Raw genomic sequence first — 22266 nt, forward strand, 5'->3', positions numbered from 1 at the left:
ATAGGAAACGAGCATGACACAATTATATTTCAAGTCTAAACATCTATATTTCTTTCAATTTGTTAGAAAATAAATGCTCCTAACTTTTGACCACTTATTAGCTTCAAATTGAACATAAATCCTCTTACACAAGCTCTTTAGAGCTGAATTTTTCAACTCATTCAAGTTCATTTGCCCTCCTATTATGGTATTGGAATGAGTGGTGGATGCTTCGGCAGTCAGTTTTCCATCTCCATCCACATAACTTTCCGATTCCTCCCACGAAGCTATGCAACGAAAGACTAAGAGCCCTATGGCTAGGACTGACTGCATCCCACTCAGGAGTTATGATTCCCGCTGACCCATAACTCACAGTTAATTTAACAGCTAGCACGAAAATTGATATAAATTGCTTCAAACTCGATTTCTTTGTTCATCATCGGTCGGCCACCACCGTTCGTATGCTCGTTCCCTTTTTTCGCTCTAGTATGACTAAACTTCTTCGCCAGAAGCAACGTCAAGTGGTCACTATAATTCAGCTAATTGCGAGAAACAAAATCTGCGAAGATAAACGACCTGCTCACTTTGAGATGAACGGCAAGGGAATAGATTTCTCCATCGAAACGAGAAAATAGCCATTTCATCACTGGACAATAAATAATCCTCCACACATCAACTTCGAAGTAGCATTAACCGTATAAAGATTCCAGCTATAGGCATGAGGATTCACGCTTAGCACAAGTCCCGTGACATTTTTCCGTGCAGAAAAAAAGGACAACCAACGGTCGACTGCAGATAGAAAAGTGTTTTCAAGAATGGCAGCAGATAAATAGCATAGCCACACCAATGGAAGTGGAAAGCAGAGAACGTAAGCTATGGAAGAAGCAATCCAATCAATTAGTGGAAAATTAATGTCCGATTTACGTAACGCGCTAAATTCACTACATAATGTTCAGCAAATTAATTTAATTGAATGGCTCTTTTTACACGAGCTGAGATTTGGCAGAAGCTGAGGAGGAGTTGGATTGTTTATTCTGTTCCAGGGGGAGAACGGTGGATGTGCAACATAAGACCGATAATGGGATTGTAAGAGAGCGACAGTGTTAATGTGACATCTTTATAGCTATTTTGTTTATGGAACATCTTGTGCGCTTTGGAAGTAAGACATGTAATGTATACCGAATGCTTCCTTTGAATTCGATTTTGCATGGATTTATGAAATTAATGCACATCAGTTAATGTTTTTCTTTTTAAAGCATTCAATGCTAACTGAGACAGAAAATGCATGCCAGCTTAGTTTGCAACCTTATGTAAAAAGTCATGATGTCTGTGCCTTGGAACCAAATTCGAGTCGTGATAACTTTTAGACATTTTAATAGATCGATTTTTCTAATGTTTTGACAAAAAACGATTTACTAAAAAAATGTAAAAAGGAGGGTTTGGTTTATCCCCATATGGAAAGTTCTAAATATTTTATTTAAGGTTTCCGTGCCGAGGAATGATTTCTCCAGAGTGATTATCCAACGTCACATCCGATATTCTTAATAACAAAATACGAGTGGTAGAAATTCTACAACACAGAAATGCAATTGCTGTCCTATGATGAGAGAAGAAATTCCAGAATACCGCATATAATTGGTGGGAGTTAATCTAAAATATGACCCTTGATATAATTTAAAGTCTTTAATTATATTGCGATGTTCTTTTCCACTTTCCTCACGGTACCTTATGTAATTATTATTACATGCATGATTCAATGCTGCATAGCTCTGATAAAATTAAGTGCATTTATGTAACGGGTCGTAAATGTGAATGGACTTTACGTAAGCGTACATTTGATTAGACGCGACATTACATTACGACAAAAGCCGCATGTCTTCTCCAAAATATTGCCTGTTGCCCAAACGTCTTTATTCGAAATGAACCCACATTTTTTTACACTTGTCCATTAATCTAATACGAATCTATTTCCATTCCAGGTCTGGTTTCAGAATCGACGCGCCAAATGTCGAAAACATGAGAACCAACTGCATAAAGGTGAGCCCTAACTATATGATGCAAAAACAGCACAAAAAGACACGCATGCTCCAAATCAGTTCATTAAGTATTTAAATAATCAGCCTAATTCGATTTGCAAGCGGTGATTTGTTAATCGTAAATTTTCAAACAACATCAACATTCTCCCCCTTTTACTGATCACATCAAAACGCGCCGAGAACACACAAGGGGTGTGCTTCCTTTTGCACGTGCCCATGTCAGTACGATACGCGTCGGCCCCTTGCCTGGTGCAAAACCGTGTCCAAAAGCCAGATTGCAAATGTAAACATTCAATATTCGAATTCGATAAATTTATTAGCGAACGGAATTTATGTTTATTCATCTGAACACCACTCGAATTTCACGGCAATTTTGCCTGCTCGCTGCCAGCACCATCCTCAAAACTCTATCCCAAAAATCGAGGGAGGATAATATACATTCCGAAAGGCTAGATTTGGGCATTTTTGCGTTTTATACATTGCGAAAGCAATCATATCAAATCGAAAGAAAAGGGGTTTCCTTTTCGGTTCACGCTTCAGAGTATCGCCCAGTGTCGGTAACCGCAGAAAGATTGAATAAATAACACTTTCTAACACCCAAAATGAAAACTGGCCCCTCATCGGCGAACATTCATTCATGCCATTGCCGCATAATGGCATATGTTGAATTCGAAGAGTTGTAGTCGGTCGTTGAAGGATTTAGTCACAAATAACTGCGTGTGTCTGAGTGTTCAGTATTCTGAAGCGTAATCTAATTTCGAGCTCTATGAAAATTTTATTGAATTTTACCCTTCATATTTCATCGATGATTTAAGATGCAAATCTTCTTCGGATAGGTTCTGTTACAGTTGCTGTATTAACACAATATTGAATAGGAGATACAGTCAGGTCTCCTATTACACGCTACTACCCCTTTTATTCAATGAGAATATATACCGAGGTGAGGAAGAAGACATTTAGTGTGTGTGACATCTGTGTATGGTGCAAAATGTTTCACAACTATAAGCAAGCGAGCTCCAAGTCGTGTAAATTAGTGACATAGTTATTTTTGTTTACGTATTTTCTCTTTATTAATACATAGCCGTTGCTTTTTTTCCACACCTTGGTATATATTCTCATTGCCTTTTATTCCCACCGAAATAGTTCAACTGTTGTCCTATCGACTCAAATGATTCTCAGTAGTTAATTTCACAGTGACGGTAAAAAATAATGTTTTTAGAACTATTCAATGATAATGACTTGAATTGTTATAAAATTATTCATCTTGTAAACATTTTTTTTGATTCCTTTATTAATATCATTCCAAACATTACATTAATAACATGTTAAAAAAACTATCATCCTAATCTGGTAAAAGTATATTAGGCTTTTGTTAACATTTCATTTGCCATAGCAGTTCAGAAAGAGCAAAAAAAAAAACGCTTTCAATTTACTTAACCTAACTTATCCTAAACACACAGACAAACAGACGAAACACTCGAATTATTTTCATCGTACAGCACAATAACGCTCAATTCTATTATTTGGTAGTTGGCCGACGGGTCACTTGTGGCGCTCGTATCGATTTTGTTCGAGTTTGACGTTTGTGCACTATCGCCACCTAGTTCCTGGTTGGCAAAAAACACAGTATTTTTAGCATTGGGCGTTAACGTTCGCGAGATTATGTTTTCAATTGATAATCGTTACGTCTGTTTGTGTACCAGAAAGCCGGTTGCAGAGGTACGCCCACCGCAAATTGGGAGATTTGTGCCATTACCATATTTGAGCGTATGATTGAGCCAATGATGAAAGGCTCTCTTTGAGCTCATGCGTTTTACAGTGCCCTTTTTAGGGCGTTGTTTGAACCCATTGCTCTGCAGCTACATGCTCTCATTTCGCTTATGCGATTTTCCCCTTTTCAAGGGACCCCACCACTATTTCCTCCCATCTTTCCCTTCTTTTTGCTGTACCAGAAAATACTTCTGGAAGAATCTCAGGAGAAACTCCTGAAAGAACCCCAGGAGGAACTCCTATAGAAATCCCAGGAGGAACTCCTAGAACAATCCCAGGAGGAATTCCTGGAAGAATCCAAAGAGGAACTCATAGAATAATCCCAAGAGGAATAGCAGGTAAAATTCCTGGAGATATTCCTGATACCCTGTCCAAAATTATGTATCATATATATATATATATATATATATATAATATATATAAAATCCCAGCGTTGTCTGTCTGTCAGTAACGCTTTGAAATGTTTCATCGAAAAGTTTCGTTGAACACTACAACAGTAATTTAAGAGCACTACAACGGTCAATTTTAATATCGAAACATTACAAATGCAAATTGTAGAGCACTACAACAGCTTTTTGACAGAATATTCTGGAGTTCTCTGGAACTTTGTTCATTCCAATTCATGGAATATTCTCGAACACTTCATCATTGTCGTCTGTATAGGAATTTGGTTGGTGCCTATAACGTGAACAAATCAACTTCAAGCAAATTGTAATTTGGTCGAACTTGAATCGGATTGGAGTTGAAAATGTGAAACGGGTTTCTCCAGTTCCAACTCAGATTCAAAAACGAGTTTGACAAATTTAAAAGCAAGATGAAGATGAATGAGATGAATGTTCGCCAAATATACGATTTTATTAATTTACAGCGAAATCTCAATGATGTTTAATGACTCGATATCGACTCTTAGATGCATACTTAAGGCTAAGTAGCCCGTCATTCATTTTGGCAACAATGATGACTTTTCAGCTTGCATTTCAAAGTGATAAAACTCGGTCTTGATAGTTCATATTGACATGAAAATGTATCACTGTACGCGCTAACATGCATAAAGTATGCTGATACTTTTTCAGCTGTATCAGTGCTAAACCAACTGATTTTCTTTGATTCGAAATCGTGATATGAATTAGCAACAATCATCAACGACGCGTACAAATTTCAATGACGACCTTCTTCTTCTTCTTCTTTCTGGTGTTACGTCCCCACTGGGACAGAGCCTGCTTCTCAGCTTAGTGTTCTAATGACCACTACCACAGTTATTAACTGAGAGCTTACTATGCCAATGACCATTTTTGCATGTGTATATCGTTTGGCAGGTACGAAGATACTCTATGCTCTGGGAATCGAGAAAATTTCCAACCCGGAAAGATCCTCGACCGGTGGGATTCGAACCCACGACCCTCAGCTTGGTCTTGCTGAATAGCTGCGCGTTTACCGCTACGGCTATCTGGGCCCCTACGACCTACTTCGCCTTAAAACAAATTGTAGATTTCCAAAACATTCCTGTTCCTTGACTCGATATTTTCCTGAGTCGATGGTCTTTTCACCACAACTGTGATTTTGAAAAATATCAATGAATCATACTACACTGAGAACAGCGTTGCAGTTGAAAATACTATGTTAGAGGGTTAAATTAAATACACAACGCCACTTGATTTGTGCAGACTAAATTTGCATTTATTTCAAATATTTTGTGTATTCAATTTTACCATGGTACCATTTCGACAGTAAAAATTACTATATCATGGTTAAAAACTTGCAGCAAGCCAGAATCAAACCAAGGATCTTGGGATTGTCAAGCGCGAACGCTTACCGCTCGGCTATCGATGCGGTTGGACCGAGTGGGACCAAAACGCAAATATAAGGCGCTCTTGATAGCTCAATCGTGATTGGAATGGACCGATGCACGAGTTCACTTATTTGACGTTTGAGCGGTGCCGAATTCACTAGTTTCCATGGTGACATAAATAACACGGCACCGCTAAAACGTCAAATAATGAACTCGTGCATCGGTCCATAGTAAATTTAAAAACTTGTTCATGGTTCTCATTACATCAACGCTTGTTTCAGTGTACTTTGTAGCAGCTATTCGGGAGAACATGCTAGAAGATTCTGTAACTTTTGAAATATTTCACATCAGATGAAACACTACAACAGCATATAAGGATATAATTATTTCAGATTAGAACACTACAACAGTATTGAACCCACGTTCTCGATGGAGTATGGCCAGAACATAAATGTAGGCGATTTTGCGGTCATCAGTATCATGCGATAGGAAAGATCATACGTAGCATTTTGCTCTAAAATTTCGTTGGAACGTGGCTAGCCACGTCGGGTAAGCTAGTTTTCTTATAGGTTTGAATTTTTACTCGCCGACTGTTATTTATTATAATATGTAATTCTCCAGAATTGCTCGTATAAAATCCGCTACTGGTTATCCGAACTTAATAAATTTACAGTTTGTGTGTAGTGTCCATTTCGATCTGCATGAAAAATCATGAATTTTGAGCTGTCATCATGTCATGTTTCAAAAATGTCCACACCAAACCCTACTGGAACCGGATCCGGAATATTCCAGACAAAACCATTCAGTGGTCCGTGACGCAATAAAAAAAAAAATCATGAAAATTGATGCGTCGTACCATACATGCATATAAGTTTTTGTTTAGTACCAGTTCTTTTTGAAATAGATTCCAGGTTTCCTTGTGCCAAGAATGGCCAACAATTTCGAGGATCTTTTTGGATTGGAAATTTTCTCGACATCCCTGGTCAGAGTATCTTCGTACCTGCCACACGATATACACATGCAAAAATGGTCAATCAGCAAAGAAAACTCCCAATAACTAACTATAGAAGTTCTCTTGAGGACACTAAGCTGAGAAGCAGGCTCTATCCCGGTTGGGACGTAACGCCAGAAACAAGAACAAGAATTTTATGTTTGATTTTTGCCTATTTAGATCTGAATGAAAAATCATGAATTTTGAGCTGTCGCATTCTGGAAATGTCCACATCACCCCTGCCGGAACCGGTTCCGGAATACTCCGACCAAATCCGGCTAAATCTAGTTGTTGGTCCTCTTGATACACTTGAAAGTCGGGATGAAAAACCAAGAAATATGGACTGTCGTACAATACATGTGTATAAATGTGATATGTACCATTCCCTTCTGAAACAGGTTCCAGGTGTCCTTGTGCCCAGAACGGCCACATCCACAAAAACTGTCCAGAGTTTTATTGTAGGATGTCATACCTTTCATATAAAGCTAAAAGAACGAAAATCCGTTCAAAAATGAATATTTGAGAGCGTTTCAAAGTCATGGGTCATTTTTGACCCTTAATGCATAATGTGTAACTTTTTCTTAGTGCATAAGGAAGGTTAATAACTGTGGAAGTGCTCAATGAACACTAAGCTGAGAAGCAGGCTCTGTCCGTGATGGTGTAGTATCCACCAAGTGATAAAAACTGATTCATCCTTAGCTCACGAGAATATATACCAGCACCAGCTCTACCTTCAAGAAGGGAGCCATCAGTGTACCATACAATATTGTTTGATATACTTCTTTCCGAATAGCCAGACGTCCACTCTTCCCGTAAAGGGAATTATGTTTATGTGTAATAAATGTCCTGTAAGGAAAGTGACATGCAATTGTGTGTAGATAGCGAAGTGTGTGTATATCTACGATTCACTGGATTTTTCTCCAGTAGATCCAGTACCCATGAACGGTAAGAGCAAGATAGTGCTTCTTGTTTTAGATGTACCGTTTTGACTCATATTCCAAACACTTAAGGCCAACAGTGATTTCAAATGCATCTGATTGGCATAAATTGGCAGATATTTGTGTAAATTTCAATTTCCTCGCAAAACCTAACTGTTAGCTGTTGGGTGTACCGATAATAATGTTGATTTAATTATCTTTAATATTCTTTTTACGTCAAAGTACGGAACAGCATTTTGATTCAAATGCCGAACACTGTGTTCATTCTGTCTCATATTCCGAACACCTTGATTCAAATTCCAAACAGCACGAATAAATCGTATTCAAATGAACAATTTCGCAAATAAATTTACTTAAGCTTGTTCTTCTGGTCTGAAACTAGAGAATCATCACTACTCCCGCGGTATAAATTATATTGGAGACGTTAAAATTGAATTGCAATCGACTGCCATTTCACTTCAATGTTGAATTTATAATCTGCTAAACAGTAAGCATTTTTTAATTGTCGATTTCCACTAGTTAATAACATTAATAACAATTTTTCAAGTTTTTCACTTATTTTACATTTACAATAGACAAGTATTTTTTTTAGAATTGGCATTACCAATTTCACATATACCTGAAGAGTGTTAATTAAGCGGTACAATAAAAGGTTCTAATAATGTGAGATTTATATAAATTTCTAAAATACAACACTTAAGGTTGACTACATATTTCAATTCCTTTTTAATATTCTTAGCAAGGTGAATTTCTTTAATGTAAAAAGGTTTTTATATATATATATATTTATTTAAATTTTATAACATTACATTTTATTGTTATAAACTCAGATCAAACTTCAAGTAATTATTTTTGTTTTGTTAAAAGAAAATAGATACTTTTTTAATCCAATTTTTACATTTTGTATCACTACAAATCTTTTATGCTAAATACTGAAAAAATATATTTTTTTACTTCTTCATATTAATCTCACTGTTGTGACCAAAGTTGTTCAACATCCATTGCATGTTTTGAACACTTAACTTCACGTCAATATTCCATATAGAACTAGGTAGTAATTTATTTGTAAAATCAACTTTAAATATAAAATCAAATTATGTATTTAAAGTATCATCTATCACTATAAACTTTTATTTATGCAAGAAAAAACAACAACAAAATTACAAATAACTTTTTAAGAAAATGATTTTTATAAGTTTCATAATCAATAAGTAACACTAACTGATTTTCATAACTTTTCTAGAGAGGAGCTGATCAGGCTTTTTTACAAAACCGGAAAATTTGAAATCCTCTTCATCAATTACCCGTAGAGAATGAGATGAATGGATTATCAGGATATTTAAGAAGTTTAGTACTGTTACCGTTTTGATTCATATTACGGACACTTAAGGCCTCAGTGAAATATAGCTTATCAGAAATCATATAAAATAAATCATTCTGTACGATTTCTCCGCGTAATCAAGCCTTCAAAACATTAAACTTTGGAATGGTAGCTGAAGATTTTGATCCCGCAGCATAGATAATTTTAAATAAATGAAAATATGTGGGCTTTTCATGATTCTTATTCCGGACGTTTCCTTACTTGTGCCTCATATTTCGGACACTGTGATTCAAAATCCGGACAGCTCATGAAAATCATAAATAGAAAAGTCAAATCATCAATTGAAATCATAAATCCACTAAAGAGACATCTAAGCCTGTTGGGCATTATAAATATGCATAAATATTTATGGAAAATGCTTATTAAAACGAGCCTTGAAAGTGAGAACTTTTGAACGGCAAAAATTGAAACATTTCGTGTGAAATGTTTCTCATACAAAGTAGAGTGTCCGGAATTTGAGGCTGTCCGTAATATGAATCAAAACGGTACATAAACATACATTTTGATAGACAGAATTAAGATTAGGCAAGTAGGCATTGGTTTGAGGTGAAAAGAAAAATAAGTCAGTTTTGTGACGATATTGATAGGAGACAGAAGGAAATACGGTTTTGTCACAAATTCCGAACAGACTCATGTTCCGAACACTCGCTTTTTGTATGACGATTTGGTTGAAATATTTCGCTGAAATATGTCATAAAGTTACAAGGAAATGGCAGTCAATTGGAATTCAGTTTTAACATCTTCCAAACTATTTTATAGCTCGGGAGTAGTGATGATTATTTAGTTCGAGACCAGTAGAACTAGCTCAGATAAATTTATTTGCGAAATAACTTATTTTAATACACGCAGCGAACTGGACTATCAAATTTCATACATTTTGCTTTATGAAAGCAGTTAGAACGGTTATTGCAATACGAACGCTTTATGTATCGTTTTAGCATCACTCCACATCAAGGCGTCGATAGGCGCGTGGTGTACGCTCGGGCCTATCGATCGCAAGGTTCTTGGTTCGATTCCAGGTTGCCGCGTAAACGTTTTTTGTTTTCAAATTCTGGTTTCATAAGGCAAATTTATGAAAATCAACCCGATTTCTTGTGGCGAATTTTCATAAGGGGTTCCTATGTTTATCGATAGTCCATTTGCCTGAGTGATTTATTCATGCTGTTCGGAATTTGAGTCAAGGTGTTCGGAATATGAGACAGAATGAACACTGTGTTCGGCATTTGTATCAAAATGTTGTTCCATACTTTTACGTAAAAACAATACTAGACAAGTTAAAATAATATTTTTATCAGTACACCTAGCAGCTAACAGTTAGACTTTGCGAAGAAATTAAAATTTTCACAAATATCAGGTAATTTAAGCCTATCAGAAGCATTTAAAGTCACTGTTTTCCTTAAGTGTTCGGAATATGAGTCAAAACGGTATAAAAGATGAATAACTATTTCAAATTTATTTATTTATTTAAAGGAAAAGGCATGTCGCAATTCAGGATTGTCCTCTTGGTCACGACATTACCTTTACACGTTCTGTATCTCAATTAGTAATAATATCAGAATCACTTCTTTTGGGTGGAGCTAACCTAAACAAAATCCGTCAAGTTACACAAGCAGCAAACTTCAAATCAATTTTATCAACAAACGAATTATACATATTCTATATCTTAAGTATTCCATCAGACTGGAGCCTCTCGAAAATCTGAGCTGTACCATTTTGCATGAGTCTGCAAAGATTGATCGTTGCTATTCTTTTATCCTGGAGATTATCTGAGCTATTCTAACCGTAGCCACTACTCAAACTAGGTACGGTTAATCTTTTTGCAATATCAGCAAGAAAAAGACCAGTAACGAAAAAAAAAACACATCGGTATCTATTGAAAGTCGCCAAAGGCGAAAGAGCACAGAATACACTATGTAAAACGCATAATGGGAACACATATGAGTGATAATCTAATTCAAATAACAACATTTTTATAATCTCATCCTTATTTAGCCTCAGGATAGAGACTGAAAAAGGGCAGCCGATTATCTCGGAGAAACGTAAGGTCAACTGCACCTGGTTGTGTAGAAAGGGCTCAATACTGTGGAGGGGTACCCCACAGGATCTGTTTGTGGTTAGATTTAATTTAGATCCCCCTAACAATTCATTCCTAGGCACGGCACGCATCACACCATAAATTAGGGGTCACCTGTGAGGTGGACTTTCACCACCGCAACAGGCAGTCCGTAGTGTTAATTTTTAGCCAATTGAAACAACCGCTACCGACACTACGCAGCTATCTAGGCTGTTCAGGAAAAGGGGGTTAATATTGATGATTAACTCCTGACGTTCCCAAGTAGCCTGAAATTGATAATTGTTACCTTCTTTTCAACTCAGGTGTATAAAATGGATGAATTTTCTCCAAAATATTCTGGTTACAGTGTTTGTTTTTGTTCGAATAAGTGGAAATAGGTGTAAACTACCCAGGTAACCACCAAGCACTAAAATAAGCCGCACGAAAGACTGCTTACAGCATTTGACCTGCTTGCTGCCTTATGGAAGCAGTTTGATTGCATAGCTGCCATGAATCAGAAGAAGTAATGCTAGTCAAAATCTCCCTGTTGTTGCATTTCAACTGCGTGGGCAACTTTTATTTCCAAGCAATCCAAATGCTGTTTCCTTGCTATTCCAATGCAATGAAAGAATAGTGCAGATTATGTGTTACTCGTTTGACTTCACTTGTTGTCCCTCTCATACTCCCGTGCAAACATTGCAAACATGATTTCCGCGACGAAAATCAGGCAGCAATATTCTTTCAATGAAGCAATAATATTATGCTTCATTGAACGACGCGCGATAGATTCAACAGCTGATTTTATTGAGATGAATGATGCAAATGATTTAGATTTCATATTCCAGATTTATCAGACATTGGTATGATTGTTTCGCATAAGAAATTTCCGCAACGTATCTGCTCGTTGGTAGCTAATTGGGTGAACTTTTGAGCAGAACACACCTTATGTAGGATATGAAATCAGAGCCTGGAACAACATCAGCTGTAGCCGAGCTTGCAGCGTGGAGCCTCACCATCGGAAATCACCAGATCATCAGTTTGAATCGCAAAAACCTAATGGAAGGCAAAAATGATTCGCAGACCACAACAGACGAATGACGAGAGGAGATGAAATATATTTTTGTTTTGTTTTGTTCCTCCTGGAGGCGTTACATATTTTGACAGCGACAATCAACATTTCTGAAGGTGCAGCATTGGAGTAGCACGTTATTTCGCCAAAACCTGCTCTAAAGCAGCACTATCAGCAGCTATACGATTTAAGAGCATTAAATGATTTGCCTTGAAGGTGCATCTAATGCTGAACGAGTGCTGTTTTAAGTGCTGGCTGGTTACTTGGGTAATGTACAAATATTTTTTTTCACAATATTATGATAAATAAAAATTATATCATTATTTTACGGATTCCTGTGAAATCTCAACAGCTGAACGGTTCGGTAAAATAAATTAAGAGAGTACGGTAAATTTTTACAGTATTCGGTAAAAAATCACCGGAATCCGTTGAATTCCGACGAAGTTACGGTGTTTTATTTCACCGAACTGTTCAGCTGTTGAGATTACGGTGAAATTCATCGATTTCCGTTAAAAGAAGCTTAGTGTGATAGCACTTATAACAAGAATGACAGTAATATCATTCTTACTATACATGATTACATCACATTTGTTTTGAGAATAGAGTTTTTTTATAGGTGATCCACTTACCCCACCATGATGGGGTAAGTGGATCATTTGGCGCAAATTTTCAAGTCCCTCATACTGAATACATAACAATCAGAAAAATCGAAACAAATAACGATTCGAAGTATATTAGTTCCTCACTTGTTATCCACAGAAAAAAGTTAGAATTTCATTATTCACGTTTGCTGAAAATAACAATGAAGTTGGCTATTGATTTATCTTTTTTTTTTTTTTTTTTTTTTTTTTTTTTTTTAATTTCTTTATTAGTATCATTCCAAATATTACATTCATTTCTTATATCTAGGTGTTCTGTGTTATTTGACAACACTATCATCCTAATTTGGTAAAACAAATTTAAGATTTAATTAACATTTTGTTAACAACATATTACATTTCATTTGCCGTAGCAGTTCAGTTTTTTTACAGGTGAGTTGATTTCACCTGCTTATCAACTATTGATTTTTCTGTATCCACTTACCCAACGGTACCTTACATTTGGCTTAAATGCCAATGTGATTTTTGACAGTTAAATTTGTATCTAGCGTGAGCCCTGGATACTTAACTTCATCTGACCAATTTATTGGAATCCTTCTCATCGTGACAATATGTGCTTCAAGGTTTCAAATAAAGAGCTTTTGGTTTATGTGGGAATATTTTCAGTTGAGTTTTAGAAGCATCTAGAGAAATCTTCCATTTTTGCAAGTACCGTAAAACGGGGTAACTTTGATAATGCGGGTAACTTTGATAGTGCGAGACCCACAACATATTAAACGAAATAACGAAGTTTCTGTTAATCAGTTAAGCAAAACAAATACAAAAGTAAAGAGTAGTAGTATGACACTTCATGTCAAAGCTATTTTCATTGGAATCAAGTGCATTTGAGGCATTTTATGCGAATAATAAAAATTGACACAATTTTAGCATTTTCGAAACGCCTACAAACAATCTGTTCTACGATCACTATTTGATTTAGTTTTGCGTAGTTGGCCACTTATCTTTGACAGCCTAGTTATCATAGAACTTGAATACGGTCTCAAATCTCTTAGCGAAATGCATTTTCACAAACTGGGATCATTTTTATAATCTAAGTCAGAAATTTCCATATAACGTTAAACGCCTACAGGTATGCAATGCCCTACAAATGTTCGTTATTCATTCAATTTTGTTCGATTTATACTCCATTATCAAAGTTACCCCAAAACAGAAAACCAACTTTCGACTATATGAAAAAATATATATCCATTCATAACAAATCTTTGGGAAATCTATCGACTGCAATCGATAGCTAGGATGCCAGTACTTGTTTTAAAAATATAAATTATTATTCTTTGAAACAGCATGCATAAATATTCAAGTTTTCTTCGAAAAAACTATCAAAGTTACCCCGTTTTACGGTACTTACATACTTACATACTTACAGATGACTCGCAGGTTTTGTCCTTTTGCGGAGAGGCCTGTGTGATCCGCAAACAAAGATTTTTGACAACCCTGAGGTAACTCACGTAAGTCAAAATTGATTCTGACGATCGATATACATATCGGTTATATCGAAGAATAACCATCTATTGATCATTTTGTTGTGATATCGTAACCATTAAATCGTTATTTTGTTCCCCCGTGCTAATATTGCGTCTTGTGAAACAATACCGTGTATGTTTATGCATTTGTGCTGTGCCGTGGTGATAAATATCAATATTTGAGTGAAGGTCTCCCCTTTCTTCCTGGTTATTTGCTTCTACTGGAACTTGCAGTGCCTCTTCAACTAATTCTTCTGTTATTACCGTAGTAATTCCCACAGTTATAAATCTGCGTTTTTGTCTACCATTACCATTAAAGTTTCTATCAAAAAAATGATTATTTTTTTTGTTACGACAATATTAGTTAAGGAATGATCCGCTTTAGAATCAATTACGGTAATAGAGTTACAGCTCGTCAGATTTAAGCGAAAATTGAATCGATGTTTCAAAGTCAGCAAACCGTCACAATAAAATACTGGTAAGCGCCAAGTCAAAACACTTAATCCAATAGCGAAGATTCCCCTGGGGACCCATTATGAAGTTGGGCGTATCCCTCAATCTGTTGCTGTTGCAACTAAAGTGATTTATTCCGGCTGACTGGCATGAGGTAGTAAAAAAACTTGGTAAGCCTCCGAATATGTTCGTCGGAGTGGGTCGATCGATCGACGAAGCAAGGTCAAATTAAAGCTTTTCGTTTCCCTTACCAAAAGAAACAGCAGACATAATCTAATGAATCGTTAAACAGACAACTTTTCGCTTCCAACAACCCCGGGAACGGGAATTCATCTTCCGAGAGGAACAAGTGGCAAAATAATCAATACAACTACCAGCATGAGGATCAAATCAAAACCACATTTTTAGTGGTAGCAGTGTGGCATGCCCGTCACAACAGCAGGACTGGTGTTCTGGGTGGGCGACAGTGCGAGGGTGAAGTAGGGACCGTACAATGATGACGTAACATTTCAGCGACTGAATTTGTAACAAGCTATTTGTTCGATACGAAAAGAAAAATGTCATCGCATTGCATTAAAATTTAGTGGGTTTCATCAAATTTTACGTTCATCGTGAGAATTCCAGGATTTTTACATTCATAATTTATATCCCGGGTAATGGGAAATCCAGAAATTTCTAAAATCGCGGGATGGATACTCTACAACGAATAGAGTACGACGGAACTTATGGATGCATCCTTCAATGAATTTATTTGTAGCCTCATCACGACTGCGACATTCATAGTTGACAAGGTTGTTTATGCGAGGAAAGAGACGTCTACAGCGATGGCAAAGGGCTGTGCTGCTGTTTGCTGAACCAAATTGGCAGACAAATAAAATGTAAACAATCGAAGCACAGCAGCAAGCATAATTTATGCAAATTAATGCTGTTTTAGTACAAATTGATTATTCGAGTTGGAGAAGTGTGGGTGTTGTAGGATAACGAGGACAACTGAGTAAAATGTGCATGGAAACTCAGAAGTACGTAAAAACTAAAAAGCGGAATTTGGTCTACAAGTGGCCGTTCATATACGTTTAATACGCCCACATGCATGAAAATCCCAATCCCCCACGTGATCATTTCGTCAACCCTACCCCTTCACCAATTGTCCACGTGGAATTTTAAAAACGTATTTTTCAAAATTCTAGAAATTGGTTACCAATATCGTGGTTCAAAATGATCACTGAGGCGTGTTTGATCAGTTCGAAACAGAATTAGCTTTAAGAGGAAAATAACCATCATCGTTTTACAAATTTTCAAAACCAGTTTTTTTGCTCAAAATCAAAGCAATGTTTTTGAAAATCTATCATTGCATTACACTTGAAACCTGTAATGCAATGATAGATTTTCATGAGTATTGCTTCAAGTTTGAGCAAAAAAACTGGTTTTTGATTCGCAATGATTGCTGATGATTGAATGATGGATTCTTGAGCCTTAAATCGTTTCATTGGCATCGCATATATACCTACAATGGTTCCTAGATTTGATATATTTAAAAATGAATCGAAAAATTTCAAGGGCTGAAGTGGGAGTCGAACTTAATGGTCGTTTTATCAAAAAATATCATAATTTTATAATTCTGAACGCATGTTTATCGATCTACAATCAATTGTAAGCAAAATAGTTTAATAGGTAGTCTCACAATAACATATAATAAAGATTATACATGGAAAATCAATTCGATTTCGTCACAGCAGTGTTCCTAACTTTGATGATTGTCATTGTGCCTTGGAAGGTCTTCTGGAAATAAAGTATTTGTTTTTCTATTGGGATTTAAATGTGACGTGGGGCTAATTAAGCAACTCTATGAAGTCGAAGATTATTTGTCATATTAATACTATATAAGTTCTTACGTCAGGACGTACTTTAAATCTTAAAATTCTACTGATATCAGTTTTATTTAAATTTAAAATATTTTTGTTCAAAAAAGAACGATGAAAAATTATTTTATAACATCTGGAAAATTGTTGCTCCTAAAATAACTTGATATATTTCAGCAGGCTTCTGGTTGATAATACGTTTGAGGAACAAGCATTTTTCGAAAATAAAAAAATATAGACTGTCGAATTTTCCAGCCTATTTCCAATAATCATTTTTTTTTTGATAACCTCCAAAAATCGACTGTTTCAAACTTTGTGCCTTATTAGTGTGAAATTTAATTACTTTGGTGGATTTTTTATTATCGCAATATTGTACAACATTAGTCAAACGATGTACAGAAAACCGATTGCGATTTCATTGTACAAGGTGTCCACTTTATAAAATGTACAGTCCTTAGTAGGTTCTTCTATTGAGATTCTGCTGAGAATACTGTTCGAATACGTAAAAGAGTCATTATTGTTTAATAAATAATGACCACAAGTTACTCCCAGATCCGTATCTTATCCCACTAACCCATTATCTTTTGCACATTGAGAATGGTTAGCTGATCTTGGTTATAAGATTATAAAACGAAGCCAAACTTTAAATTTTCAAGTGCACAAGACTGGAGAATTTGACAATAGTTCGTGTTGAAAACCAATCAAATTGCTTGCTTGCTGGTGGCGAAAAATGGAGTAAATTTTCAATGCGGAGCGCTGTTTGGTTCTCAAGTCTTGTGCTCTTGAAAATTTGAGGTGTGGCTTCGTTCTATAATCACCTTAAGCCCCATTTATCTATTGAATCTCTGTGCAATTTCGATTGTTCTGGTCAATCACGGCGTGGCAACTACGGATTGTATCATGGTCATCAATGCTTATGCTCCGTTCATTTCATTCAAATTCGATTCAAACTCAAACTGTGAGAAATTTATAAATTGGACTGAAATTTTAAATGTCACTTAAAATCGATAGCTTTACTACACTAATATGCATGCATGTAAATTATTGTAGTCTCTAACTGACGCCGCAAAACAAAGCACACTAACCGATGCAGAAAAATCGATCTCAAAAGGACACCAAACAGGGAAATTGTTTGATTTACAAATCGGACGAGCGACGACAGTCTCCCAGCTTGGAGGACCGACAACGTAAAAAACAAACTCACAAGGCGGCAATAAATAAAGAGAGCAGAATGATAATTTAATAAACTCCCCTTCCGGACTGCTGTTTGAGCCGACCAAATTGGACACATCAAGAAGGACACCCACCACATCTACACGTACCTCTCTATACCAGTCAGTGCAGTAAGGTTTACAGTAGAGGTTATAACTGTTGCGATTGCTGGAATCATCTCGTCCGTTTTCGTCCACCCAGTCCACAAGTGAAGCGGGAAAAAACGTCTTCCGGATTTATGGGATTACGTCAAATGTAATCACATAATTGAATTAGGTGGCTGTGTTATTTTTCGTCTCACACTTGGTTGTTCTATAAGAGGGGACGCGTGTAAATTGTATATTTCTGCTAGCCACTGCTAGACAGAATTTGCTATCAATAGGGTCCTAGGAGCCAAACGCTTAAGTTTAGGCCAAAAACACATGTTTCCTCATTTGTGTTTTTAATTTGTTTAAGTACAAAAAAACATTTTTTATGTTTTTATATACTTTGTCACACCCCTTGGTTTAAACTAAAATTTTATTTTCCATGACACATCCGAAATGTCAGATAGGAACAACCCCAGTGTTAAAACTAAAACCCCTGTGGTATTTTTATCGACTAAGCGAACGTCAAACATGACCTCAAGTATCAAGGTTCATTTATGGATCCAATTTTTAAATTAAAGTTATAATATGATATATCCGTTATTTGAGCGGGAAAATTGCTAAAGTTGTTACAGTAACATGCTCTTTCGTGTTATTAAATCAAAATAAGATTTCATTAAACATTTTAGGACCCTATTGGTTGTAAGCTGTGAACAATTGCATTGAAACCTTTGTTTGCGTAATCGGTCTGGGTTACGTAAATGGAACATTGAGTAAATCAAATAATTACGCAAATGGAATTTGCTTTATCTAAATGGAGTTTTCACCTTACAAATTCAGTTCGTATACAATTTTAAAAATTAACATCGCACAGACTAAAACTGAGACTAGGCTTTCGTAAAGCTATGTCAACTATATGCTAAAATGCCTTGGTGTTCTGGGTCAGCCACGAACTCTGTAGAAAGTAGGTCTTCAAAACTACAAGTGTAACCAGTTATCACTTAACGGCTTCTAAACAAAATTTTAAATCATATGGCCTCATGAAATAATGTTCTATTAAGTCTTGAGCTCAACGATCGTTTAAGATTATGCAAAAACATCTCTGAGTACAGGCTTTCAGATCTACAAGCCTAAAAAATGAACTTTCGGAAGATAATGATAAAGTTCGATACCCATACAAACACCTTGAATGAAAAACCCATAGTTGAGTATTTTTAACTTAATTTTAAATTGTTTTTCACTCTTATTGCGGAAGGCAAAACAATTCAAGAACCTAACCTTAGTGCATTAACTCAAAATTGAGTTAGTGGCATAGTACTGAAAGTTGAGTGAATTGATCTGCCGTTTGAGTAAAAAGAACTTAGTCTGTAAGTATTTCTTCGCATTGTTTCAAATGAAGATAAGCTGAGAAGCAGGCTCTGTCCCAGTGGGGACGTAACGCCAGAAAGAAGAAGAACCTATTTTTTTGAGTACCTATTTCATTTTTTTCGCGCAGGTTTTTATAAATTCTGAATGTTATGTGTGAATTCCAGGATTCTTAGATTTCTTTTGGAATTCCAGAATCCCTGCAGGAATTTTTGGGATCCCGATAATAAATTTAAATTAATGTAAAACCAAATTTAATACTGTACCATTTAATTCCACTAGAAGTTTTATCTTTTTACAAATACGCGTATTTCGAACTCAAATGTAAGGCCGTCTTCAATGTCGTCTACTAGACTCGACTTTTTGCACATTTTACCCCAAATGGAACTTTCACAAAAGTGCAGAAGAAGTGTGAGTGCACGCTTGCATCGGATCAAGGAACAAGTGCACCGAAGACACCATCATAATTCGACGTAACCCTGAGCTGCTATCACACTTTGAGGGAGCGTGCACATTTTTGTGATGGTAGAACTTGGGGTAAATTCGACAATATCATAATTCTGGAATTGTTATGTCCAATAGCTGGAATAGGCTGGAAATGGGATTTTTGTTATTAATCCCATGAAATTCTGTGGGTTCCTTCGGGACGATATTTCTCTAAGAATCTATGTTTTGGTAGGATTCCTACGAATTCTATTTCAGAATTCCAACCATTGATCGAATGAAATACCAGATTTATAAAAGACTCAGCCACTATACTGAGTTCATAGGAATTTTTAACGGAGATGCATACTATAGTTCCAGAAAATCCTTCTTTAATTCAACCACTTTTGTAAGAACTGATTATAAGTTAAACATTGACGTTGGCGAAGACCGAAAACCATCCATGAATCATGCACATCAAGAGAATGTTAGATTCATCGCAAAATTACACTACAAATTTGTCAAATTACACACCTTCATGAATTTGTGCTAAGTGTCGTGTAATCGGTGAGATTCCATGCTCAATTATATGCGTTTAAGTAGCGGAAATGTACATGATAATAATATAATTTAACATTTAACAGCTGCTTAAGGCTATTGAGCTCTTCGTAGAATGAGACTTCAGGACTACAATCGTAAACAGTAATCTTTCAAGGTTGATTAAGATACTGGCTCGTTTAATTATATTCTTGCCAGTGGCGCGGGAAGTGGGTAGGACAGGTAGGACATGTACTACGCACAAACACACCTGGCTAGGAAAGTCAAAGGATTGTCCTACTCCTGATTCAACGAAAAATAAGATCAACAGAAAGCTTGGAATATTAATTAAACTACTTATCATCCGTTCAATATACATACTAACTCGATTAGCTTCAGGAATTGCCAGAGTGATTTTAAGTAGAATACTTTCAGGGTCTTCTACAGGGATCTCTCCAAAAATTCTTCTAGAGATTTTTTTTACCAACTTTCCCAGATATTCTTTCAGCGATTTTTAAAAGGATGCTTAGAAGAATATCTCCGGATTTTCTTCCAAGAAATCCTTGAGAACTCCAATGCTGATATCTTTAGTAATTTGCTCAGTTACTTTGATTTTTTTTTCCAAGACTATCCTAAATTCTCATCCAGATATTATTTCACTAATCCTTCAATCGATGTCTCCAGTTGTTACTCTAAAAGATCTTCCAAAGATTTCAATAGATTTTCTTCTCGTTTGAAAAATAGCTCAAGGATTTTTTTTTTTCAAGAAACTGCAGGAACTCCCCCGCCTGTAAGAATTCATCCACATTTCCTCGTGGAAATCTAAAATTCATTGAGAGGGGTTTCGAATATATCTATTCATCTATAATTTTTTACAGCATTTTATTCTAGTATTACTCCTGCAGTTTTACCAAAAAATTCTTAAATTATCCCCATGCATTTATACTACAGCATTTTTTCCAATATTTCTTCCAATCATTCCTACACAAATTTCTATAGAGATTCTGTCCAATGCTTTTCGAAAAAAATCTTTTAAAAGTCCTACGGAACACTATCCCGAGATATATATTTTTCGATTCTCCTAGCAAATTATCTAGGAAATCTTCTTAAACTTCCTCAAGAGTCTAGGAGATATTTCAGAGTTTCTTGTTTATGAAGGGAGACTGTGAAACTTACCCAAGTTTTATCAGAATTTACTCTAGGATTTTCTTAAGAAATACCTCACGGATTTATTTAAAAAATCCTTGGCATTCACCAGAAGACAATCCTGGAAGAATTCCCGAAAAAACATCTTCCATGACTTACTTGAGAAAATCTCAAAGAATTACAGAATGATTTTTTGTAAAAATCATTGAAGGAATCTCTGGAGCATTGGCAGAAGGTATGCAAAGTTTTATATAAATTATGAAAGACAATTTTAAAATAAATCCTTAGATATTTCTGGAAAAGTTATTGATTGAATTAGAAGACTTTTTGACCAGGAATCTTGGAAGACGTCCAACAGTATCGAATCACTGGATAAAATCTTGGAGGAGTCAGGACTTTCTTGAAAATTTTCTCAAGGAATTTTAGGACGAATTCAGATAACTTCTTATGTCATCATTGGTGAAATTTTATTTCCATGGTTCTCTTTGGAAAAAAATCAGGTTGAATTCTTGTGTATCCTAAAGAAAATTTTTGGACAAATTCCCTAAGAAAATTCATGGGAAATACTTGAATCAATTTCTGATGAAGTTCGTTCAAAAAAATATATACTTGTCGTAATGTCACGAGGACAACTTGTTGTAATGTCACGAGGACAAAAGTCATAGATCTTAGATAAATGTCTGCTGAATTTGATGCTATGAAGAATCCAACTTTTATTTCCCGGATCCTTTATTAGGTTTCGCCTTGTTTTCTTTGTTCCGGTTTAGTCTCTTTCCGGCCTCATTTTGTTTCTTTTTATATCTTTTTTAGGCAAAACATCTTCAGTTCCCTATTTTTAAGGCACTCAGTCGCTACAAGCTTTGTAAAGACGAGAAACTTTCTTAGTCTTGTGGTAACTACTGCCATGGAAATGAGCTAAAAGGTGTAAGTGACTAAAACCTAGTTTAGAGAAAATTGAGAAAAACTTTGAAGGTTTTTCAGTAATTTTTCATTCTATACAAATTGTATGGGAGTCAGTAAAAAAGTCACTCTTTTAAGAATTATGTTTTTTTTCTAT

General features: G+C 35.8%; 1 protein-coding gene across 1 annotated transcript in view; it reads left to right on the top strand.

Moving 5' to 3' along the window:
* Positions 1–22266, top strand: part of LOC110677032 (short stature homeobox protein 2-like) — a 42578-nt gene that overhangs the window by 16852 nt on the left and 3460 nt on the right. Inside the window, exon 2 of the mRNA XM_021847501.1 lies at positions 1959–2016. Coding sequence (XP_021703193.1) covers positions 1959–2016 — 58 coding nt within the window. The remainder of the gene's footprint in view (positions 1–1958; positions 2017–22266) is intronic.

Source organism: Aedes aegypti, chromosome 2 (genome assembly GCF_002204515.2).
Source record: "Aedes aegypti strain LVP_AGWG chromosome 2, AaegL5.0 Primary Assembly, whole genome shotgun sequence".
Taxonomy (NCBI): Eukaryota; Metazoa; Arthropoda; class Insecta; order Diptera; family Culicidae; genus Aedes; species Aedes aegypti.